Source organism: Patiria miniata, unplaced genomic scaffold (genome assembly GCF_015706575.1).
Source record: "Patiria miniata isolate m_02_andy unplaced genomic scaffold, ASM1570657v1 HiC_scaffold_2, whole genome shotgun sequence".
NCBI classification, from domain to species: Eukaryota; Metazoa; Echinodermata; class Asteroidea; order Valvatida; family Asterinidae; genus Patiria; species Patiria miniata.
Genome location: NW_024037058.1, coordinates 13,509,633 through 13,535,793, shown reverse-complemented (window position 1 = coordinate 13,535,793; position 26,161 = coordinate 13,509,633). Strand labels below are relative to the sequence as shown.

The 26,161-nt window shown below is 41.7% G+C and overlaps 1 protein-coding gene across 1 annotated transcript; it reads right to left on the bottom strand.

Moving 5' to 3' along the window:
• Window positions 1-1,007: 1,007 nt before the first annotated feature.
• On the bottom strand, window positions 1,008-17,206 carry LOC119726588 (protein transport protein Sec61 subunit alpha). Its single transcript, XM_038198323.1, has 13 exons — window positions 17,055-17,206; window positions 15,496-15,563; window positions 14,708-14,773; window positions 14,376-14,454; window positions 13,718-13,849; window positions 11,560-11,669; window positions 10,753-10,906; window positions 9,371-9,531; window positions 7,130-7,270; window positions 6,928-6,984; window positions 5,402-5,593; window positions 3,628-3,704; window positions 1,008-2,579 (listed from the first exon to the last, which is right to left on the bottom strand). Exons 1-13 carry the CDS (start codon window positions 17,056-17,058, stop codon window positions 2,393-2,395), a joined length of 1,428 nt encoding a protein of 475 aa, XP_038054251.1. The 5' UTR covers window positions 17,059-17,206; the 3' UTR covers window positions 1,008-2,392.
• Between the last annotated feature and the right edge of the window lie 8,955 nt (window positions 17,207-26,161).

Here is a 26,161-nt window from a genome sequence, read left to right as displayed (position 1 = left end):
AAAATGCGCCGCCCTGACATTTCGTCCCTCCCTTTCGCAGCTTTTCAGGGAATATTTTGTTCTTTATCTGTGCAGGACAAGCAAACATCTGGGATGATGCGAGCGTGCTGAAACGCAAGAGGGTCGTAACCTTTGCAAAAATAGGCTGATCGGGAGGGGGACTTTTAGGCGGATTTTAAGCTTAAGGGCACAGGCGTCTGTGTGGATATATCCTTTGGTGAGGAATTGTGCTCTAAGTATTGGTTATGAAAACTATCCATTGTCTATATTAAAGTGAACCAGAAATGGGTGTGTGGTCAAACAGCTGTTTCGACTGTTACACATCTTCGGGTGGACAGGTGGTCAATGTGTGCCAAGTCTGAAGTCGATCGGATTTACGAAAGTGCCAAAGTGTATGGGTAGAATTAAAACATGTACAAAACCTATGGAGAGGAGTCTGAAAAAAAGAACAAGGAAAAATAAATCTTAACGAAAACAAGAGCTGCTTCGGCTGACTTTCCGAAACAGCTAAAAATACGTCCGAAGGCATGCGTTCATCTTCAAACTGGGTGCCCAAAAGTTCTTGTTTTGAAGTAAATCCACCGCTTAATTAAGGGCCCCGAAAATGTTTTGGATTCTAGATGCTCTGTGGTGCGATCTGAGGCTATTTCTGACCTTTTTTAACCATTTTTTGGGGAGGAAAGATGGTGTAAGCAGTGCCTGCCTTATTTGCGACGCCACTAAAGAGAAAAATTGTGGTGGTTTTTTTTTTTTTGGGGGGGGGGGTTCCCACTCGAAGCCTGGCAACCTTTTGGGGGCATTTTGAAATGAAATCTAAAGATTATGAACAAAATATCGGCAACAAAGTTTTCAAAGTAAATTTTACCGTTTTGTGACGAAAGCGCAACTGTGCGAATTTGAAAATAGAATATTCCACTTCTCGATGGCCAACTTCAATATTAACACACTCGATAAATAATGAATAGTTAGATGTGAGGAGTACCCAAATAATTAAACAAAACTACAGATTGAGTTTTTTTCCGTCCTTCCATTTTTATTTCTGGCCAGGTCAGAACATGCATGAGACAATGCTGCTTGGGAACTGCAAAGCAAAATGTCAATAATAGTTGATACAGTTTCTACAATTTCTGAAATTCATGGCGCAAAGTTGAAATTTCGTGGCGAAACGTTGTAAGTTTGTGGCAGAATTACGAAGCCAGTGCTTAAAGTGTTAACTCTGTTGTTTCCCATGATAGGAATTTTTCATTCAAACCCCTGTTTAGATGCATATAATCGTTAACATTAGACAGAATCATTACAGTGGACATTTACACGACCACACGCAAAGTCTACCCCACAAATTTGAAACTTACTTCGGACATCTCACATTGAATAAAGCATTGTAACATTCCAACAACAAATCCTTGGAACCAAAAACTCCATGTGCTTGTAATAATCAATTAATAAATCCAATTATGGAAAAATACTTTACATGGGAGTAGTTTACAGACACTTCTGTACAAGGAAATTCTAGTTCAGTTTATAACTCTACAACTTTGTTTAACCTAATTCAATGTTTACTGGCTTTTCATACAAAATGTACACAATGTCATGTACCTGTGTCAAAACCCATCGGCTGCAATTATGCGTAAGAAATGATAAACCCTGGTACACTATTAAACAACTTGCATACGGTCATAAAACTCCCCGCACTCCATGGGTTTTCGCAATAAATTCAAAGACCACACAGGCTGAAAGATTCAATCGCAAATTATGTGGTTCTAGAAGATAAAAGTTTTAAAAAAGGGGACTGTAAAAGAACTAACTGAACATGCCACAGTGCCTGGTTCACAAAGGGAAATTCATGTGACCATAACTTTATAAATATAACAAGTTAAAGAAAAGAATTAAACTGAAATGTCTAAAAGAACAATACCCAGATACACACAAGACAAAATCAACATTTTATGGAGGGAATAAAACAATCAACAAAGTAGTTATCTGAGAAAAAGAAAAGAAAAAAAAAGAAAGTTACTAAAACTAAAACATCATAGCAATGTCCACCACCAAAGATTTCACTTTTCCCCAAAAAATCAAATTCTAAAACCAAAGAACCACTAGAACGATCATGCAGTGAGCAAATCAATAGAGGAACTAGTGGTTTGACTGATGTCTTAATTCTGGAAATGAAACTCGAATAAAGTTCATTTTTACATGTACCCCTTTGCTCATACTTATTCATCCTGATCCCACTTCTGCCACCGAACTCAAAAACCCAGTTAGAGTCATGTATCAAGCATGTGTACCAAAAAAAAAGGCTTGTTACTTCTCCAGAGACCTTTCTCGGTCCATTTGGGGTTTAAAAAAAAAAGCAAAATGTCCTGTAGTTCAGAAGAATTAATTGATGGTTGGTCTAGAAGAGTAGACTGCCCATGCCACCCATCTCGCTCTGTTCCTTGACGAAGATCTCAAAGTACTGGTAGATGATGGTGACGGCCAGGAGGATACCAGTACCTGAGCCAATGGCGCCCAGGAGATCGGCTGTGACTGACAGGGCACCGATGCACAGACCACCAAAGGCGGCTGCTGTCGGGATGTACCTACAACGAGCAAACAAGCAAGGTTGGTCAGCAGGAAATAATGGTGAATATCTAGTATCTGGGTCCGACTTCACGGCTCAGCTAACCATAACATGGTGGGCTTATGATCACCATTCTGTGCTTACAGTGCTGGCTGAGAACCCTGTGTGCAGAATTCGCTGATATTATTATTTTGTGGGGCGCTGTGGTCCGATGATTACGGTGTTCGACTCACGTGCCTTGGTACATGGGTTCGAACCCTGATGGGGAACAAGGTGCTTGTGTTCTTGGGCAAAACACTTAACTACTATTGCCTCTCTCGACCCAGGAGTATAATTGAGTACCTGTGAAGGTAGAGACCAGAATGCGCTGATCTCGAGCTGCTGCAGAAAGTGAGCTCATGGCCTGATGAACAGGGGTAATAATTGTGAAGCGCTTTGAGACCTTTGGTATAAAGCGCTATATAAGCACTTTATTATGAGGATGTACACATGGGCATGAGCCAAAATACCAGTTAGCAGAGATTCTTCTCATAACAGCAAGCACTAAGGACAGCCATGAAAAGGTTTCAGACAAAAGGTTTTAGGCAAATCTATATGTACATGGTTTAAAGTAATAGCGGTTTACATTGGTGAACAATCAGATCAAATTAATAGGGTCCAATCGAATGACGTCAAAGTACCACGTGACCATCCTGTTTCCCTGTGATTGGCCGCCATTGTAGAAGGCAAGCATTTGATTAGCGACCATGTCGTGCAATGTCAAGTAGGCAGAAGGGCTTACGTTCACGTACAATAACTCTGAATTCCTTATCAAATTGAACAATGGTCACTACCCGTGCTGTGTACGATCGTCATAATTGTGCCGACCGTTCCAGCACTGGGTGATGGCTCTGCGTTTTTCTCAGTTTTTGCCACCCATCACAGCTTTGAAGGCTTGCCTACTACCTCATGTGCACAGCGCTATACAATCTTTGCCTACTACAATGGTGACACTGACTTTCTGGTACCCGAATGTAGGCCGGGCCAGTGTGAGAGCTACATTGGTTTAGACAGCAAAGGAGGGCTACCTGTTGAGTTCATGGATCATGGATTTCTCTCTGTGTCCTCTCATCACCATCTGCTGGTCCTTGAGTTGCTTGGCAACCTAACAGAAGAACACAAGATTAACCAATCAGTGAAGATCATGCCTTTGAATAATGCATCAGGGATCAAGAAACTTTTACAAGCTAGGAGAGTAAAAACTATTCGGTCAATAAGATATTTCTCACTACTAGAGTTGTTGTCATAGTCACCTCTCAAGGAGGAATAATTGCACAATACCCCGCCACTCGAAAAACACCACCAAAAAATGAATGACTACACAGTCAATGGAGCTAGAAAAAGAGTCTAAGTCCAATATAGGGTCCTCCGGAGTGACTACGCGGATACCGAGAAATGCAGTAGGAGTGAGTTGGGGAGAGCCAAAAGAGGGTGCTATTTTCTCTTTTAAAAAAATCCTCCAAGGGGAATGAATCAGTACTAGCAGCGTTCATTGAATGGGGAGGATCAAAAAGTCTAAATCCAATGTAGGTCCCCCGGAGTGGCTACAGGGATGCAGAGTGGGAGTGAGACGGATTATTGAGGGCAATCAACCGTGACTCTGTAGTGGCTACGAGGTGGATAGATTGAGTGGGGGGTATTCTGCAATTGTGCCTTCCAGGGTATTAAATGTGACCCGCTCCAAAAAAAGTATTAACTCCCGCTGTGCATTATCGTTTAATGGCCTGCTCAATGTTGAGAGGGTGAAAATTTCGTGATTTTCATTTTTTGTCATGAATGACATCTTTAATACCTCAAGTTACAGGGTTCATTAACAGAAATCTTGATTTTGATGAATAAATTTGGAAAAACCCCTGACAATTGCCCAACTCTACAACAGAGCCAGCTATTTCAAAGCCTGTTTTCTCTGTTGTGTAATTCGAACTCCAAGGAAGTAATTAATATGCAAATACGTCGTATCTCCAGAACGGGAGGGGCTATGGAGCTCTATTATATACCAAATGAAAGCTTACGTTGTGGGCTTTTCAACTCTATATCACTCAATTTCACTGTTTACGATATAATACCCTTTTTTTGTGGAGTGTGTCACAAATTAGGGGTGAACAAATACAAATAATTTGAAAGCTGGATAATTAAAGAATATGCAAATTTCAATACCAAAATTTGACTTTGTGAGAACAAGTTGCATTGGATGGATCACTTATCATAAAGACACTGCAATTTGAGGACATGAACTGGTTCTGGGTGAATGTTGGCTGGAGCAACGCACTTTATACAACTTAGAGATGAGTAGCAGCCACAGTGTAGTCCATCACAAGTCAAGTCATTTGCAAATGTAGGTCACAAGTTACATGGGATGAACAATGACAAAAGGAATGCCTATGTTACAGATTATTCCAATTGTGCCTTGGTAAGATTTGAGGCTTTGCATGGTGGAGATACTAAATAATGAAAGGTTCGCAGAAACACCATGTGCAAATAATTTCTAAACTAAGAGAATGATTCTGAAAAAAACCAGAGGTATAAACTCAATGTTCCGGTCAGTATATCTCTCCTCTCCTGAAGACGGTCAGAGCATACTGACCGGAACGTCTAGTTTATACCTCTGGTTCTTTTCAGAACCATTCTCTTAGTTGAGAAATTATTCGCACATGGTGTTTCCACAAACCTTTCATTATTTAATTGTGACTTGAGTTGAGATTGAAGGACTTGTGATTGACTTATACCCAACATCTGACTGACTTGCGAGGCCGTAACTACAACTTTGGTTGACGGCTTCCTGGGTCATGTCAACAAACTCACATCCTTAGCAGATGAGCCGGAGACATCGATCCAGGTCTTGGAGAAGAAGGCGCAGGAGGAGAGCATGAAGACAATGTAGAAGACGGCGTGGATGGGGTCGGTAGCCATGTGGCCGAAGTTCTCCGGCGGGGACATGTAGTAGCACAGACCACCCACCGGATAGGACCGATGGGGGCCAGAGTCACCCGCTTCCTGTTGTTGGAATGAGGAAAATTAAAACTTGAGAAGTTGCTCCGCGAAGAATGTAGATCTGTTCCTTTAAACGAAGGTTTTAGTCCTTGGCAGCCATAGCACAAACAAAAATTCATGTCACTATTTTGGACAGGCCTATTTAGTGCCCCTTCATTAGCATTGGTTAAAAATATCACATTTTAGCCAACCTTTTTCCCAAAATCCTACAAAAAGTCACCAACTTTTTGTCACACACAAAAGGTTCTCACTCCAATCCTAGCCAACTGGCGTAGTTGTGGTTGCTGTCAGATTGAGTACACCGGGTGTGTGCGATTTGAGGACAACTTAATGACTTGGTTTTCCCTTTAACCCTAATGTACCTGATTCCATCAAAATCCACACCCCTGTTTTGGAGAAATTCGGCATTTTCAGATTACCTCGATATTGAATAAGTTGGGGAATTTGATGGATTCAGGACAGTAAGACTAGCGGTACTGCAAGATTTTGATGGATTCAGGATACCTCCATATTGAGCAGTTGGGGGACTTTGATGGATTCAGGATCTTAACTCCTTGGCTATATGTTTGGTGTGTACGGGAATGTATGGGGCACAGTGCCTTCAAGCAAGCCGCACTGGATGGCCAGCTTACATTCAGTCAGAACCCCCAGTCTAATCTCCCTGCTTGTTGATCACGTGTCAGCACAGTGTTAGCTGCACATGTCAGTAATGTGCAGGTGCGGCCTACAAGTCTGGCTGTAACTATACATTGATGTATCAATAGTCACGATAGCATCACCTGTTCCGATTGATGTATCAATAGTCATGATAGCAGAACGCAGCAATATTGAGTAAGACTACAAGAATGTGTATTGTGCTACTTGGTTATGAAATGTTTAATGGGGATTTAGGGAACGCTCTAAAGTCGGAAGGCTTGCAACGTTCCACCGGGGAACATCACCTGTTCCGATTGGGAACATGCGTTGTTCCCACTGGGAACAGCCCGGGAACGCCAGGTGTTCCCAAGTAGGAACGTTGGTTTATCTATGCGGGTGCACACTTACTCGAGAACGGCCGGTTCCAGTTGGGAGCACGTCAGGAACACAGCACGTTCCCGATGGGAACACACAGTGTTCCTGTTTCAAACGGAACAGGAACGTTCCGACTTTTTGAGATGCTTCTTACTGCACAGAACAAAGACTAGCAGGAAATATGTGCTGCATCTGGAATTTTCTCCAGAACCACCAGGTCTAGACGGGGATGTTTGCATCTTTTCAGTTTCCGAAAGTCTTAATATGTGTTCCACATATTGTGTATTTGTGAATAAAATAACTACTACAAATTCAAAGACACTCACCGCCCACACTCCAAGCAGATTCACAAAGAAGTTGCCGCTGAATTTCACTGCCATCATCTGAATAGGAGAGAAAACAACAATCAAGACCAGCATATTCAACAATACAAGGTGGAAATTGTTTCCAGAAGCCACACTTTTTTATAGTAACATTCACAAAGTAGTAAATTTTAGTAGGTTCGCAGGACCAAGAGAGAGTACGGACCTGAGAGATGACATACAAGTTGGAGACCAAGGTGCTCTGCAAGATGATGGGGATGTTGGAGGTGTAGAAGAGCTTGATGGGGTAGGAGCTGTACTGGCCACGGTAACGAGCTGACTTGATGGGCAGGTCCACACGGAAGCCCTGCAGGTAAAAGGTAAAGTAAGGATAAAGGGAATGAACCTGTGTTCGCAGGAACGGAGTGCCCATCTCTCTTTCAAAGCCATTGGGCCAGACTCATATGCTGCTGTGGGGGGATCGCCACACCTCCTCCACAGCGAGTCTGTTACCTTCCCAGCATTGAATAATGCGGGTACCCATTTAACACCTGGGTTGAGAGGAGTAATTGAGGTAAAGCAGCTTACTTAAGGGCACAACACGCATGGCCATGGCGGGGCTTGAACCCACAATCCCACGATCATGGGGCCTGTGCTCTACTGCTAGACCACACGTGCCTGCAAGTAAGAAGGGCCACAAACACATTGTAAACCATCATCCCCTATTAAAGTTTTTTTTGTTTGATTTTGCTGTTCCACAAACCTCAGTCTTGCTAGCATAAGTGGACATTTCTGGCCCCTTGGCAAGACCGTCATCCGATTTGGAGTTGACAACCTGCCTTATAATTCAATTTACGAATAAGCTGAGTGGAACAGGGAGCAGCTTAAACACCGCTGGGACACAAAAGAGTTTGCTTTGGTTTACAAAACAAATGAGAGAGGGAGGTTGTGCTGATTTCCTCTCATTTCCAGCCTAGACGCACCGGACGGTGAGACCTCCTTTGACTCCTAGCACTGAATGGTCTCAGTTATAGAATATCAATAGTCGGAACACTTTGGGAAGGATGTCAAAACCACACTGTAGACTTGCTCATTTGTCATTGGATAAAGATGAAGGTACACACCCAAGCACAAGTAAAAACACAAAGTGCACCCATGTAAGATATTGTGTACATGTACATGTGGTTCCATATGGGGCAGTAAACACAATAGAACAATAAATCCCACAAGGAAGTCTTTGGAAATCTATCTTCCTCATCAGAGATTGCGATTTCAATAGGAACAATGGAGAGCAAAAGAAGGGCAACAAAGGCGTTCCCCACGTTGCTAGGAAGTTCTGGATCCACAGAAAATGTTTGTATAGCTATTGTTCAGCATAGTAATTTTAATCCGCCAGTGCTCCGGGATAAACACACGCCAACTTTTTGAGTCATGAAATTACAGTTTTTGAGCATACATGGGTGGCTTTTCCCTTTTACTCCTTGGGGAAATAATAGCCACTTATTGCTCGCCTGTTGACACGTTTCAACAACAATGTTCGGTATGTTTGGTACACAAAAATCGGAAGCAAAGGATGATGTTCGGTATAGCCGAGTGTTTGGTATAGCGGTGTTCAGTACAGCGACGTTCCAATGTATTTGTGTGCGGGCATGCCCGCCTCGAGTGGTACAATCCCTACAGTAGCCATGTCTAGTGGACCATTCCAGCTTTGGTCATAAGCCTAACAGCGTTTGGTTTGGATACATTTCTCAAAGCGGTTGTGACCGAATTTGACCCGTGGTCATTGGACAAAAACGTGATCTCATCAGTCAATGCGTAGGGATATCCTATCAAGGAGTTTGCACGGCATTTTACAGATGCAGATGCACTACATGATTGACAGGTTCAGCCAGCCGAACTCGGCAAGCTCGGTGGTCGACTGGTAAGCAAGAGGTCGTGGGTTCGAGTCCCACCCGAGTGATTTATTTCTATCACTCGGCACAACACTGAGTATACAGTGTTAATATATTAAATATGGGGAAGGGAAAAAACCCAATATTGGGCTGACAAGTACGAAGGGTACATTCTCATGAGATCTGATTCAAGACACTTCAAAACAAATTTTATGTAAATTTAGAGTCGCTTTTTGGTGTGCATAATCGAGACTCCTGGACAGATTTTGGATTCAATATCATTACTATATATATATTTAATTTGACCATTACCATAACATACAAAGTCTCGTCAGGGCTGTAGTGGGGTGGGCGTAGACATTGCAGCCGCTACAAATATGTGGCCTGTGAAACTGACATAATATTCAGGCATGCAACTGGGAAGTCACAAAAAAAGAGGAAATTCAAATCTTTCGAAGACTTTGTACAGTGTTTTTCTATTTTCAATGGCACACATGGGAAGTAAAAAAAAGAGGAAATCAGCCGATCCGAGGAAAAGTTGCATGCCTGAATATTAGAATGACAGCCCTACTTACCTGGAAATAGATGACGATGGCAAAGACCAGCAGTGTAGCCATCAGGTTCATCAGGTTGGGTAGGTTCTGCCTGTAGAAGGCCTCACGCAGGGCACGCACCTTGTCGGTACGGGTGGCCAACAGGTGGAAGAGGGCAATCACAGCGCCCTCAAACTCGGTACCTGAAATATATAGGATAGTATGTGGTCATGCTTGGTGTGTAAAGGCACCATATAAACGACCAGCATGCAGTTTATCACCATTCAGAAATACAGAGTGCCTTTCAGAGAAATTTTGTGTTGGAGCACTGCCATCACCACCAGGCTCAATGGTTTCATACTATTATTTACTTGCAGTCAAGTGGGCTATTTCATAATGTTTTGGCAGTTTTGATTTTTAGTGTTTGCAAATGATCCTTTATGCCTTTCAACAAGTGTCCCAGATTTTTTTCACCTGTTGCACAATGTGGCATCTGGAAGGGTGAAAGTGAACGGGCCACTCATTGGTTACCGTGAAGATAAATTAGTGGCAGTAAGTGATTTGCTAGCTAAATGGGAAGATATTGCAGGAACTAGCACTAGCTTGCTGACTCCACTGGGAAGTTTTTGCAAGTTAGATGGGAATTTTTGTAGGCACTCACTTAATTGTAGAATAGACAAGTTGCCTTCAACCTCAACAGCTTCCCAGCTTTTTTAAAAGACGAACGAGCAAATCATAATGGCTTGCTACAGTTGAGTTACATTTTATCACATACATATTCATGATCGAGAGCTGAATTCTCACTGGTCCATTCACCATCACGTGCCAGGTGCTATTTTTGCTGTTTACCAAGCTTGCACAAGGGTATTCAGGCACAGCGTAAATACGCATGCGTAGTAAGCCATCGCACAGGTTGTCCGTGCGACAGTCCTTTACGCATACACTTTACGAAGCAATCATGAAACTGTCGCACGGGTGTAATACACATGCGCCAACATGCACACATAAATGTATAAGATTCCGAACTGGATAATGTTGTGGACAATAAAGATGCCTCCTCTAGGCTCTACTAAAAAAAATGTTGTCCACAATGCGGTACAAACAGATAGGAATTACGATATTGCAAAAGAACTAAACTTTTCTGAGGTTAAACAATACTCTTCTGGTGAGCTGGACAAGTTTCTCCAATGATATTGTGCCGAGGTGCATGCTACAACTGGAAAATTGGGTAACTGAATATGTATGAGGTATAGTAAAACAAATGTAACATGGTTTGTTACAGGTGAATAGTAGATATTAGCTTCCCTCGGTATTGGAATTTGACAAATGAGTTCCCTCGGCTTCACAGCTTTAACTTCCAATACCTCGTGGAGCTAATATGGACTATCCACCCTCAAACCATGTTATAGTTATATAATATTTACCTCTTCCAGTGTTGACAGTGGCCGGACTAAATGCCCGCCAGACAATGGTCTCACATACGTTGGTAGCAATGAAGAGGGAGATACCAGACCCGAGTCCGTAACCCTTCTGCAGCAGTTCATCTAGCAGCAGCACAATCAGTCCAGCAACAAACAGCTGGGAATTGGGGCAGAGGCAACGCACGATGTCAATTACAATTACAAATGCCAAGTTAATACATGATAACTTCAAACTGAAACTAGTTGCTTTCAACAGTATGTTAAACATAACTTTTTTTGACAATTAGTTTCCAATAACGACGCTTCCATAGAATCTTCGTCAACCAAACCTGTAGCATACCTTCTTGTGAAAATACACTTTGGGGATCACAGGGCAATTGTGCGTACTTGAGACAAATCTGAGCTTGTGAATACTGTACACTCAGAAGTGCCAACGTAAGACCAAAATAATTGTGTTGCCCTCACATGAAATATATCAATATATTGTCCAATTACATGACACGAAAATGGACGCGCAACGCGCAGAATCTGAGACAAACAAAACTTAACGTACAAAATTCTATAGGGTTGACCAAGGGGCATGGCACACACGCAAACGGCGATAGGTCAATACTGGGTCATATGTTCAAATTGGCCTGTGCTGTTCATTAAGAGCACACTTTCTTTTTTCTTTTTGTAGTCCACACTACTACTATGTTAACACATTTGATTACCAAGCTTTTTGGGTGCGCTGTCCGATCTACTGTTTTGCAGAATTGTACATTTTTGATAAGGTTTTTGCGGGGAAAACAATAAAGGACATGCACCAACCTGTATGATGATGAGCAGACAGATGCCTGCACCAATCTCAGCTGGGTCGCCATACATGCCTGTCATGACGTACACGATGGCCTGGCCGACAGTTATGATCATACCAAACACTGTGAAATACCAACAAGGGAGACAAACAAAAATGCAATCAGCACAACGAACGAGTTAAGTACCGTCCTGTCCACAGTATTAATAGCCCGAGCCATGCAAGTCGCAACACAGTACAAATGGCGTGAAAGTCTGCCGAACCCTGCTACTTTGAGCCATCAACATGAGCGCATTAATTGCCCGTTCTGAGACAAATGGAGGTAGTCACAGTGAACAATGCCACCAACTGTATCAAGATGCATCTTGATACAGTTGGTGACTACATACACTTTAAGGGCCCGTCTAAATTCATATCAGTCTCAGGATTCTGAACAACTTCCCCGCAATCTTCCCGTAATGAAGTCTCAGTATTTGTGAGCATCCAGGACAAATACAGAGCTTCTTCCGGACAAATTGAATGATTTCTTTACGCAACTTGTCCAGGACTCTTCCTTCCTATGACTTGAAATGGACCTTAACCCTAACCCACCTCACTCCTCCAAAATCCTCCTGGCAGTTTTGGAGGATTCTAGAGGATTGAGGATGAATGGTGATTGAATCAAATGAGGATTCTGGAGGATTGAGGATGAATGGCGATTGAAGCACATGAGGATTTTGGAGGATTGAGGATGAATGGTGATTGAAGCACAAGAGGATTTTGGAGGATTGAGGATGAATGCATTTTGAGGCAGGACTGTCTGATGATTTTGAAGGATTTGGCGTTGGTTATCCTTCATTTAAACACGAGTGCAAAGTTTTGGGATGAGGAGGATTTTGGAGGATTGAGGATGAATGCATTTTGAGGCAGGACTGTCTGACAATTTTGAAAAATTTAGGCGGAGTTGCAAAATTTTGGAAAATTTTGGAGGATTTTGGAGGATTGAGGATGGTTGTAAGCAACAAGGGCCTAGGGGGTTAGGGTTAAGGCTGTTTAGCCTGGGGATTTGTGATCTGATGAATCTTGTTATTCAAAGCAGCACCCGATTTCATCAAACTTTTCGTAACTTACAATGCATCGCAGCGATGCGACGCGTCGTATCTCTACGATACGTCGCAGCTGCGACGCGTCCTGCGATCCATTTCACGAAACACGTCGTAAGTGCGACGTATCGTAGGTGTATTTATAGCACAACTCGGTGATTGTTTTATGTCTATAGTCAGCGTACAGTAAATAGTCGTCTGATATTCAACAAAGAGTCGTCGGATCTCAGCTCGAAATTTGTTAAAACGTAAAACAAAATGGTGACCGTGTGATGCAATTTTGAAGGAAAACAAGCTCTCAGTGGACTGTATATAGCTACTTTGAAATTTCAACTGCAATATTCCAGTCTTATTCATAATTATTCAATACATTTTCTATTTACAACTTTACACACATTGCCTCGGTATTATAATCTCGTTTCTGTCATGTTTATGGCATTAAACTGGCTTAGAAAGGGACTCTTCGTATTTTGCGAAAACCACTAGACACGTCGTAACTTGCGACGTGTATAAAATACCACACATGGGATATCAGGTCCTCCACTAATTTCAGACTTACACAAACAACTAATCCTGACAAACACGCATTTGAAGCAACTTTTGAAAAGAAACAGGATTGAAGACAACAGCTTGAACGGCTCCAGTTTTGGTGCGTCTAAAGACGCACTGTTAGAAATTTCCGTTAGTAGTTTGTTTTTTTATTCGGCGAAGTGCACGCAAGCATTGACACGACGCACACACGCGCGCGGTTGCTATAATTCGTCGGATTGGTGCCCGACATCATGTAGCTGCAATCGGCTCAGTGAGAACGTGTCTCAGACGCTGAATTCAGGCCCAATTCAAAACATGAATCATCAACTTTTGATTTAAAATCGAGTTCCTAGAATATTGTTTTTCTCGAAATATACAGCTAAAGCTGAGCTGAAACTTCATCAGGTTAGTTGTTCAGCACCCTTCTTAAGATTTTGAGCACGTTTGTTGCTTCAAACGAACAAAATGCACATATTACAAATGATGGACTGTACCTTGAACAAAATGAATGGTTTCAATTCTCTTTTTTTTCTCTGTGTTTCTGTATCTACTGCCTTACATTTCTGAGCTCCATTGAAGAGGGCACGGTCCTTAGGGGTGTCGCCAACCTCAATGATCTTAGCTCCAGCAAGCAGCTGCATGATCAAGCCTGACGTCACGATGGGTGATATACCCAGCTCCATGAGTGTACCTGTGGGCAAAAGAATGAAAACAAAAGTTCAAAGCCCTGTTGCTTAAAAAGGTCTGTTATGTAATGAGTGCCCCCTTTTGAAGTATGGAACTAACAAGTAAGGATATGAATTTAGTTTAACCCTAACCGCCCTGAATCCTTCAAAATCCTCTTTGCCAAAGTGGAGAAATTTGGTGGATTGAGGTTACATGGCACAAGGGCGTTGCTGATTTTGTAGGATGCACTTTGTCAACGTCTTGGGCCGGCCCTTGTGTTGAGCCATGCATAAATATAGGCCTGGATTATGCTTGAAATCCTCAGTACTGCTCCAGGATGTCACTGGTCAAGCCTCAAAATATTGACAGTCACTGCGCAGGATTTTGCAGGATTCAGGCAGTGGTCACCCCTACATGGACCACATTCAAGAAATAATGGAGGAATTCGCAGGATTGAGGCTATATGCTATTTTCCAGGAAGCCAATTGGAGGATTTTGCAGGATTGAGGCTACATCCTAGCAAAAAGGCATGTGCGCATGCTTGACCTTACCTCTGTTTGACGCCATAATGACACGCATCCAGTAGAAGGGATCAGCTGAATCCGAAGACATAATACCAAACAGGGGAATCTGGAAAACAAGTCATTGTTGCATCCTGTTACATTTAGCAGGGTAACGGTTAAGAGGAGTAAACAGTTGCACAAGATGTGTTTCTTAGAATAATTCTTCTCATGTACCCTGAAGCCACCACGAGGGCAAAGAAACATTATCCTGGTTGTGTCCTGTGGGGATGCACAACTTGACAATCTCAGGACAGGATTCATTTTCTACCCTTTTTTTTTTTTCAATGCCAAACTTGGGGGGGGGGGGGGGGCGCACTTACCTGGCAGCACACCAAGAAGATGAACAGCGTTATGGCAGTCCATAATACCTTCTCCCTGAACTGGATCTGTGTAGCAAAACATACAATTAACACATTTTAATTTAACTTAACTCTCTTCAAAGATTTTCTAAAAAGTACTCCACATAAACATAAACTCCACATAAACATAAACTCTAACTTCAGTACTGTGAAGCACATTCTTTTCACCAAAAATATTTTCAGTGGTTCACGTTCTCAGATCAACACATAAGGATAATAAGATATTTTGGTACGCTTATTTATAATATCTACTTGAGAAACACAAATGTGATGCGATCAAGCTTAATGAGTTGTTTGTCGGGAACTTTCATTTGGAGATTCAGGCCAAAATAGGGCCATTTCATCACATCACTTGATGTTCTGACTTCCATAGTTTGTCTAACTTGCGAAACGCAAATGTGATGTGATCAAGCTAAATGAGTCGTTTGTCAGGAACTTTCATTTGGAGATTCAGGCCAAAATAGGGGCACTTCATCACATCATTTCATTACATCTCTTGGTGTTCTGACTTCAATAATTTGTGAACTAAAGATGGTACCACATCAGTAATGCTGAGATTGTACTCTTTTCAAATCTGTAATAAAACAAAAATTGACCACTGTCGACAAACGACTCATTTAGCTTGTTCGCATCACAAATACAGAACGGTTGGTTAAGCAAATGGGAACAAAATATTGAAAATCACTGGTTCTGCATCTTCTCAATTTTCAACTCGTATCAACGCATACAGTGATTAAAACTTAGCCCACCTTTCTCTCTGGTTTGGAGATTTCTGGCAGCACCGCACAGAAGGGCTTCAAGACTTCGAGAAACTTCACTACAGTGACAAAATATTCAAGTACAAAGTTAGGATCATTTTGTGAATCAAAGTGAATTTCAAGACAATTTTGGTTTTTGATCAAGTAGGAGGATTGGGGCTGTCCTGAAATCAAGTCCAGACTCATGTTTCAGATTTGCACGCACAACTAGGCATGCAAAGGAACGGTGCATAATACTATTATTTAATACTCATAGTTCTAGGGGTAACCGAACACTGCATGCATCGTTTTCTCTTCCAACCATGCCAACCATCGTGGTTACTTTTTGAAGCATAAGTTATTGAACATGTTGAATGGTTTTCGACATAGGTCAGTCCATGGAGCTATAGCTTCATGGTCATACTACATAGCCACGACACGTAACACTGTCTGACTGTACCCCCTGTGCTGTAGGCTGTCAAGCCTGCGCCTCATTTCAACATGATTGTTCAATCATTTCTTGCAAAGCAAGCACAAGCGCACTTGGAATGGACGTGGCCGGCCCCTCTAACATTGTCTAACTAAGGCTTAGCCCGACTGCGTCTGGCCGTACAGTACTATCGCAAGCTCTGTAGTACGGCCAGACGCTGAATGCTTCCCAAAAGACTGAATTTTTTTGGCCGCTGATGTAGCGATTTTGCTACATTTTTTGATCGAGATTATCTTTTCATCCAGGACAAAAATTTCCACAGTTAAGGTTCTTAGTCGTAGAGCAACTCGTACCTTTTCGAAAAAACGTTCTTTGGTCTCAATATTTTCATCCATCTGGCCAAATAACGACTTTCAGTGATCATTTTCCACAAATATCGTCCCGAAAATGCTCCCCCATGCGATTTCAAAATGGCGGCCGCGCTGTAACTCATGAATATGCATAAAAAGTCTGTGACGTATGACTCGTGTTTTTGGACGTGCGTGCGGCGGCGCTTGTAGACAACAGCCCAGTACGTGCATGCACACTTACGTCCGCGCGGCGGTGTGCATGCACGTACTGGGCTGTTGTCTACAAGTAATGTACATGTACATATGTACGTACGGCGCCGCCGCACGCACGTCCAAAAACACGAGGTCATACGTCACAGACTTTCATGCATATTCATGAGTTACAGCGCGGCCGCCATTTTGAAATCGCATGGGGGCGCATTTTCGGGACGATATTTGTGGAAGATGATCACTGAAAGTCGTTATTTGGCCAGATGGATGAAAATATTGAGACCAAAGAACGTTTTTTCAGAAAGGTATGAGTTGGTCTACGACTAAGAACCTTAAATGTGGAAATTTTTGTCCTGGATGAAAAGATAATCTCGATCAAAAGATGTAGCAAAATCGCTACATCAGCGGCCAAAAAAAATTCAGTCTTTTGGGAAGCATTCAGCGTCTGGCCGTACTACAGAGCTTGCGATAGTACTGTACGGCCAGACGCAGTCGGGCTAACTAAGGCTCTATTAAATTAAACTAGAAACAACAACATAATCACTGCTTTCCTGTTTTGTACATTATACTGAACAACTAACCCATTTTGATTGCCTGTCCTCTGGTTTGATGGCCACAGACAACGTGACGGAGCAAGAAATCCGAGATAAATGTAGAAAATCTGGTTGGAATATCGTAGCCGCTGGAAAATGGACGACGGAAAGGATTCGCTGGTACTCGCAATATAGCAAGCATCACTGCTTACTGCACATATCTGTTCCGCAACCAGCGACGATAAGCTGGTTCGGTCACGTGACTAAATGCAAACGTGGACGTGTACAAATTAAGGCATGGTAACCCAAGCACGCCTGCTTTCGAAAGCGTTGGTAGAAAGGAAGGGTCTCAGACTTTTATGTGTCCATTCGCAATGATGCCAATGATGTGCGTGTGATGACATGAAGCAGGTGGTTCCATCCGCAGAATGACCACTCGTTCATATGAATAATTAATTAGCAATCATTCCAAAACCCTTTGACCTATACAGCTATACAGTGTGAGTAAAACAAAACTATGAAAAATCGGTCATAGTTTTATTCTGCAGCAGTATAGTATAGATAAGATATTTTCAGATGTACTTTTTTTAGAGTAAGATTCCTGCTTCTCACTCGGGTGACATCACTGGATTAGTTTTCATGCATGACTGCACAGGTGACAATTAAAGGTGTCGGCTGAAAACTGACTTTGCACCAACTGTGCATTGAACCGTTTTATCTCTTTGTTAGACAATGGTCGTGATCTTTTAAAGTGTCTCTTTCTTACGCAGCCCTGACCAGTTGGCGCAAGTCAGATGAATATGTCACTCAAGCTGGAAGATTACTCTCAAAAGTACATATGGAAATATCTTATCTCATGATATTGCTACAAAATAAAACTATGGCCAATTTTAAAAGTGTATAGTTTTTTTTTAAACTCACACTGTAGTCATGACATGTCTTGGGTGTGTTCATGTTGAGTTGTAAGCATGCATGTACAGAGTTTCATAATTTTTCGTCACTCGATGGCCGGAATCCGCCCCCCCCCCCCCCCCCCCCCCACCGGCTATGAGATGGTCAAAATACAATAAAAAAATGTAACATAGCCCTTGGGTTTTATTTTGTATAGAATTGAGGATGAGATCGCAACGTACTTCTCACATTATTTTTCAGGAAAACTATGTTTGATTACAGGCTAATGAAAGACTGTTGGAAACAGCGAACGGAACAGAGGCCTGATTTACAGTGTTGGAATTTCCTTAACTGAGATCCGTCCGTATATTGTTGAAATCAGTAGTAGTGCATGACGGAGTTGAGAATCGGCGTCTGTCCAAATGCAACTGAGACAGAGTAGTCAGACGCAGATCCAGACGAGGTCGAACCCCCCTTAAATTATGGAACGCCAAACGTACCAATTTATGATGTTACCGGGTAAACGTAATATGATGATGTCGTCAATCTATTATGTGATGTCGTCAATCTATTATGTGATGTAGTCAATCTATTATGTGATGTCGTCAATCCATTATGTGATGTCGTCAATCCATTATGTGATGTCGTCAATCTATTATGTGATGTAGTCAATCTATTATGTGATGTCGTCAACCCATTATGTGATGTTCTCAATCCATTATGTGATGTCGTCAATCCATTATGCGATGTCGTTAATCTATTATGTGATGTCGTCAATCCATTATGTGATGTTGTCAATCCATTATGTGATGTCGTCAATCCATTATGTGATGTAGTCAATCCATTATGTGATGTAGTCAATCCATTATGTGATGTAGTCAATTCATTATGTGATGTAGTCAATCCATTATGTGATGTTGTCAATCCATTATGTGATGTAGTCAATTCATTATGTGATGTTGTCAATCTATTATGTGATGTAGTCAATCCATTATGTGATGTAGTCAATCCATTATGTGATGTAGTCATTCCATTATATGATGTCGTCAATCTATTATGTGATGTCGTCAATCCATTATGTGATGTCGTCAATTTATTATGTGATGTTGTCAATGCATTATGTGATGTCGTCAATCCATTATGTGATGTCGTCAATCCATTATGTGATGTCGTCAATCCATTATGTGCTGTCGTCAATCCATTATGTGATGTCGTCAATCTATTTTGTGATCCATTATGTGATGTAGTCAATGCATTATGTGATGTAGTCAATCCATTATGTGATGTCGTCAATCCATTTTGTGATGTAGTCAATCTATTATGTGATGTAGTCAATGCATTATGTGATGTCGTCAATCCATTATGTGATGTCGTCAATCCATTATGTGCTGTCGTCAATCCATTATGTGATGTCGTCAATCTATTTTGTGATCCATTATGTGATGTAGTCAATGCATTATGTGATGTAGTCAATCCATTATGTGATGTCGTCAATCCATTTTGTGATGTAGTCAATCTATTATGTGATGTAGTCAATGCATTTTGTGATGTAGTCAATCCATTATGTGATGTAGTCAATCCATTATGTGATGTCGTCAATCTATTTTGTGATGTAGTCAATGCATTATGTGATGTAGTCAATGCATTATGTGATGTAGTCAATCCATTATGTGATGTCGTCAATCCATAATGTGATGTAGTCAATCCATTATATCGTCAACCCATTTACGTGGAGTTACTGCGTAATGGATTGACAACACCGCATAATAGATTCACTACATCACATAATTCGGGAGCCAGGGTGACCGTTTTAGCTGAATTTCGGCTAAATTTGACAGAATATTTCGGGCCAAAACGAGTGAAACAGAAAGTTTAGCAGATCGATTTCGTTAAGGAGCAAGCAGATTTCTGTAAAATAAGTATTTTGACGGGAAAATATGGCTGATTTGAAAATATAGCCGATTAGTTTTGAAAAAGCTTCAATTTGAAGCTGCCTGACTGTAAAGCACTTATGCCAGGATAGACACGTGTAGTCAAAAAAAATCAATTAATTTTTTTAAAGCAAATTTTATATTTCTTTTGTTTAAGAAAATTATAAACTGCATGTGATTATCAGTGTTTATAAATGGATATCGTTTAATAATAGATGATTTAGGCCCCACTAAATTTCCAGGCGCTTTTTCTTTCTTTCTTTAATATGAATAATATACTTCTATTTTTATGAAAGTTCTAATCGAAAAGATAATTATGTATACAGAATGTATCTCAATTTGTTAATTGGTAGTAAGAATTTTTCATAGCACGACAAGTTTATGACCAGTTACACGGCAGCGGATTCATAGGTATATTACTATTAGTCAAGACAATCTGATTTAAAAGGCCTCAATACTTACTACGACCACTAAGGTGGGACATAACCAGTTAATTAAAGAAGTTGACATATTCAGCACTTTCAATTTGTCTTGTAGGATTATACATGATCATAATCAAACGTTTACTGATCTATAACCACACTACCTGTTAGTACTTTTCTTGTTCCACTAATTCGTAATCCCATCCCACTTTGCCACCCACCGATCATTCCTGAAATAATTCGTTGTCTTTCGCGGCACAAGGAAAATTTAAGTCTGTAATGATCTGTGCCGTTCTAAAGCGTATGTCCCTACCCCCCCCCCCCCCTTCCCCCTCTGATAGCTTGCAGGCAGTAAGGTTTTAGTTTTTATAACCGCCTGTCCACAACAATTGGACATAAAAAAAAACCTGACGGCCCTGACCTCCGACTCCCCTCCCCCCTGCAAAAATGCCTGGATCCGCCATCCGCCCTTCTGCTCAGTTGTTTTGAGCACGTGAACCTAATTAGCCTGCCCTTGGATCTCTGTCTCCAACAGATAAACTGGTTCATATAAATCTATCAACAAGCTTATTCTCCTTCCACCATTGTTTTCTTAAAGGGAATACACATCATTTGCTTTTGCTGTAATTTTCAGAAATGGATGGAATGGGGGGTTGGAAATATATAGCAAATATAGTTACACTGACTTTTTTGAGCGGGTTTTGGGTTCGAAAATGCTATAAAAACCAAGAAAAACTATCATTTTCCTGTAGTCTGGTTCCCTGACTCCATATAAGAAGAAACAGAGCAGTTTACATACATTGGGGAATTGTAAGGTCAGGGAACCAGTCTTACTGGCTCGTACCCGTTCATAGGTTTGTAATCGATTGCAAACAAGTGCGATGGTCACGGGGCCAGTATTTGAAAAAAAGCCAGTTGTTTCCAACGCTGATCGGCCGATCAGCGTTGGAAATTGATACAAAAATACCACTTTTCTTGAAAATGACAGTATACCAGGTGCACACTGTCATTCACTAACAGTCCAGAAAGGTATTTCAAAATGATTCGGTAGTTTTATCTTTTGATGTTTGCAAATGTTGTATTTTCCCTTTAATTCCCTCTTCTGCTCAGTTGCATAACAACTCACTGGATAATTTTTTCGCATGCCTGTCTCAAACAGCGATGCTATGATAGCTAGCACATCCTCAGCAAGGTCCATCTGGATCTGGTAAAACTATTAAAAATGTCCAACCACCCTAGGGCTCTCTTCATACACTTCCCTGTACCTATATTCTCCATCGTACAGCAAGACGGCTCATTTTCTTGATGAAAACGAAATCATTCCAAAATTGAAGCATGCCGGTGCATCATGAATTTATGATAAAGAAATTAACTACAGGGCTCCGAAGGCGCGTCTCCAAAGAGCGCTGACCGTATTTATTGCCGTATAATAAAACCTGACTAGACACGACATTTATATAATTTGACGTCGCCGATGATGAAATTAATTTTAGCAAAATGTGCTTGGTACTTTTCATTGGGCTCAAGGGATAATTTAAACATGTTCTGTGTTCCATTATTATAATTAATAACAATGTCCGAAGTGTCATAAAAACAGACAAAGTCTTCATGGTAATATGTGTCTGGTAATTAGGATAACATTACGTCTGATATCGAGAGTCACATGTTCACAACTTTAACGCAGCACACGCCTGCATGCCGCTTCCACGTGAGTATGGTCAGTGCAATACGCTGTGAGCTATCCCTTTATATAGTTCCTGCCAGGGTGACCGTAAGGTACTGGCAACATTCTGCTAGATGTACTTTCAAACTCTGCTAGATTTAACAAAAATCTACTAAATCACCTATCATTACACGGAATTCATTATAAACACTTATGCTCACACGCAGTATATAATTTCCTTAAACAAAAGAAATATAAAATGTCCTTTAAAAAAAATAATTGATTTTTTTTTTTTACTGCACGTGTCTATACTGGCATAAGTATTTTACAGTCAGGCAGCTTCAAATTGAAGCTTTTTCAAAACTAATCGGCTATATTTTCAAATCTGCCATATTTTTCCGTCAAATTACCAATTTTACAAAATTCTGCTTGCTCCTTAACGAAATCGATCTGCTAAACTTTCAGTCTCACTAGTTTTGTCCCGAAAAATTCTGTCAAATTTAGCCGAAATTCAGCTAAAACGGTCACCCTGGCTCCCGAATTATGTGATGTAGTGAATCTATTATGCGGTGTTGTCAATCCATTACGCAGTAACTCCACGTAAATGGGTTGACGACATCATATAATGGACTGACTACATCACATAATGGACTGACTACATCACATAATGGACTGACTACATCACATAATGGATTGACTACATCACATAATGGATTGACTACATCACATAATGGATTGACTACATCGCATAATGGATTGACTACATCACAAAATAGATTGACGACATCACATAATGGATTGACTACATCACATAATAGATTGACTACATCACATAATGAATTGACTACATCACATAATGAATTGACTACATCACATAATAGATTGACTACATCACATAATAGATTGACGACATCACATAATGGATTGAGAACATCACATAATGGGTTGACGACATCACATAATGGATTGACTACATCACAAAATAGATTGACGACATCACATAATGCATTGACAACATCACATAATGGATTGACAACATCACATAATGGATTGACTACATCACATAATGGATTGACTACATCACATAATTGACTACATCACATAATGGATTGACTACATCACATAATGGATTGACGACATCACATAATAGATTGACGACATCACATAATGGATTGACTACATCACATAATGGATTGACGACATCACATAATGGATTGACTACATCACATAATAGATTGCATACAACACATAATGAATTGACTACATCACATAATGAATTGACTACATCACATAATGGATTGACTACATCACATAATAGATTGACGACATCACATAATGGATTGACTACATCACATAATGCATTGACTACATCACATAATGCATTGACGACATCATGAAATTACGTTTACCCAGTAACATCATAAATTGGTACGTTTGGCGTTCCATATTAAATGCCTGAATGCTTGGCTAGCACATAACTTTTTTATTTTGTTTAGCCTCTATTCTGTTTTAACTTAATATTTACATCTGCTCGGCTGGTCTCCGGTAGTATTAAAACGAAACAAAGGTCAATGTCATAAATCAATGAATATAAAATAATTGACTATAATCAAAATTAAGCTTCTTTTGATCAATATGACTACCATCATTAATGGCACAATATTTCCAATTGACGTAAGAAACGCCATATACAATATTCATATTTCAAACAACGTTTCTTTTAATTGTGAACTTTCCCAACAAATTAATATAGTAAATCGCAAAATAGGAGAAACGAAAGAAAACAAAACCCCTAACCCTCAAAACTGGAAATACAAAATTTAAAAACAAAGTCAAGTGGAACACAACAAAGAGACATTAAGAATTGAAGTCTAAGTGCCATTATACATGGGGCTTTATAGAATTCATTGACATGCATGCAGGCGCAGACCCAGAGGGTTGCTTTTTGGGGGGCGGGGGGGGGGGGTTCAAACCCCTGCTCTGATACATGTACAAGAAAGTAAAGCTATCTCACGGGCCTGAATCCGAGGGGTCTGAGCCCCTCCCCCCCCCCCCATCCCCGCCTCTGGTCCGTTTTTGACGCAAGTTGGTAAATTGATATGAATTGTGATATCGACCTGTCGATATTTCATTGTGGAACCGTACTACTCTGTCACTGAACCATGGGATGACCGCGATGGTGGTCAAAAGACCACCAGGACGGGAGCCGGACCGATGGGGGGGGGGGGGGGGGACCGGGCGCCTCTGTGGGGCCGCGGTCCGACGTGGCAGTCGGATTAACCGATCCCCGCGGTCCATTCGAGACCTAGCCTGGGCTTCCCCGGGCCCCGGGTTCTGTGGGCGACCCTCTCCGGCCGGCTCCCCCACGCGGGGCACTGGCGCGGCACTCGGCGGCGCTTCCAAAACCCTGGCGTGGGTCACTCCCGCCTGCACCCGCAAGACAGCACGTTGGCCGGCCCCACCCGAGCGGGGTCCGACCGGGGACAACCAAACTTCGGCCCTTTGGAAGGCCGTGTTTTTTTCTCTCTGATCGGTAATGATCCTTCCGCAGGTTCAACGAACGGAAACCTTGCCACGGCTTTTACTTCCTCTAAATGATTCAAGTTCGATCGTCAAGTTCCGGGCGCCCTAGCGAGGCGCTGAGGGCGCCCCGCCGCGGCCCGTCCGAGGATTTGACTAAACCATTTAATCGGTATAGTAGCGACAGGCGGTGCGTACAAGGGGCAGGGATTTTGACACCTTGCAAAACTTCCGATGATAGAATATTAACGACGGTAACGACTCGCCAAAAGCGTGGATCACAACAGGGGACAGGAGTGGATCCACCATTTTGCGGGGGGCCGGGGGGGGGGGGGGTCATCAGCCAAAAATTATGAAATGTAGACTTTTTTTTCTGCGGACACTTTGGAATCGGAAAATCAATAGGTGGGGGGGGGGGAGGGCTCGCACCATACTTTCAATCTGGGTGCTCTTCAAATCCGACGATTATTAACATGAATATGCATAACGCAGAGAGAGCGCCCTCTTTTGATATTGTCCGATCTAGTTTTGGAGAAGAAATTCCGCTTCCCGGTCCATAGCCTTTAGTCAAGTCCCACGCGCTTACCCGGACACGTGACGCACCCCGGATGCTGACACGTAAAAAGACTAGCACGAGCGGCGAAGCCGCGAGGGACTTTACCATCTTGGGAGAACGCTTATATTTTTCTTTACATTTGTCTACCGATTTGGTAGACATGCATAATGCATTACCCGTTGTGAATTGACCAATGAAAATGCAGAATTACTAACGTAAATCAGCCGTCGTCTGGCGCCAGACAGCACGCGCGCCATGCATGGCGCGGGTGCTGTTGCTGGTAACCGCAAACCACCGTTAGACCACCAGTTTTTTTTTCCGCGATACCCTTGGAAAAATTATTTTCGCGACCCGAGCTGTCCTGACTTTTTAGCCTCGAGTCTTGCGCATCTTTTGATACCAAAGACATAAAATTCGGACCACGGGTTGTCGCGCAGCGAAAAAAATCCCGGTCCTACGCGCCCTGAAAACTGAATTTCTCCATTTACGTAGCGTACACAAAGTCAGAATGCAGAGGCAAATTATTTTTGCCAATGTTCTGTCCGGCGGGCCTCTTTCTACATGTACGATCTGCATTTTGTTCGTTATTGGCTGGAAATTAAGCTTGCGAGAGGTTGGGGAGGGGGCTACATAAACAATCTTTGCAAATTTTCTTTGAACTCTGCACATGATGTCCACATCTTTGGACCAGTTTTTGGATATCCAGTGCTCTCCAGCAAAAAGAAAAGTAAAGGGCAAGTTTAGGCCCAAATAATGAAGAACGTAAATCGGCAAATTGTGTTTCAACACCATAGAGCAGAGTAAACAAAGTAAACTTTACGAAAATCTGTAACATCTCAATTAACGTGCAGACCCATCCCCCAGCTCCTGAACTGTGATTCTTGAACTGCATTATATTTCTCCCTCGATTTGATTTACTAACATAAAAATCGCCCCCCCCCCATTATATTTAGAAGCTCTAATTCAGCCTTTATGTTGACTGTGACTGTGTCTGTAGCTAACACGCACCCTATTTGGGGAGAGGTCATACTTTATAACTGGCGGCGATGTAATTCTTTACAGACCAGTTTTAGGAGCATTTTTTTCTCTCGGATGTGAGGTGGATGTAGTCATGACAACACCATCACTATATTCAATGACATTCCAACAACTGAAATCCACAAAAATAAAGT

Excerpts from the sequence above, each read along its gene's own strand:
- LOC119726588 (XM_038198323.1), bottom strand. Across the intron at positions 14,774-15,495 it reads TCTCCAAACCAGAGAGAAAG|ATCCAGTTCAGGGAGAAGGT; the intron begins GTGGGCTAAGTT and ends TTTGCTACACAG. Across the intron at positions 11,670-13,717 it reads CTTCAATGGAGCTCAGAAAT|TGTTTGGTATGATCATAACT; the intron begins GTAAGGCAGTAG and ends GGTATTTCACAG.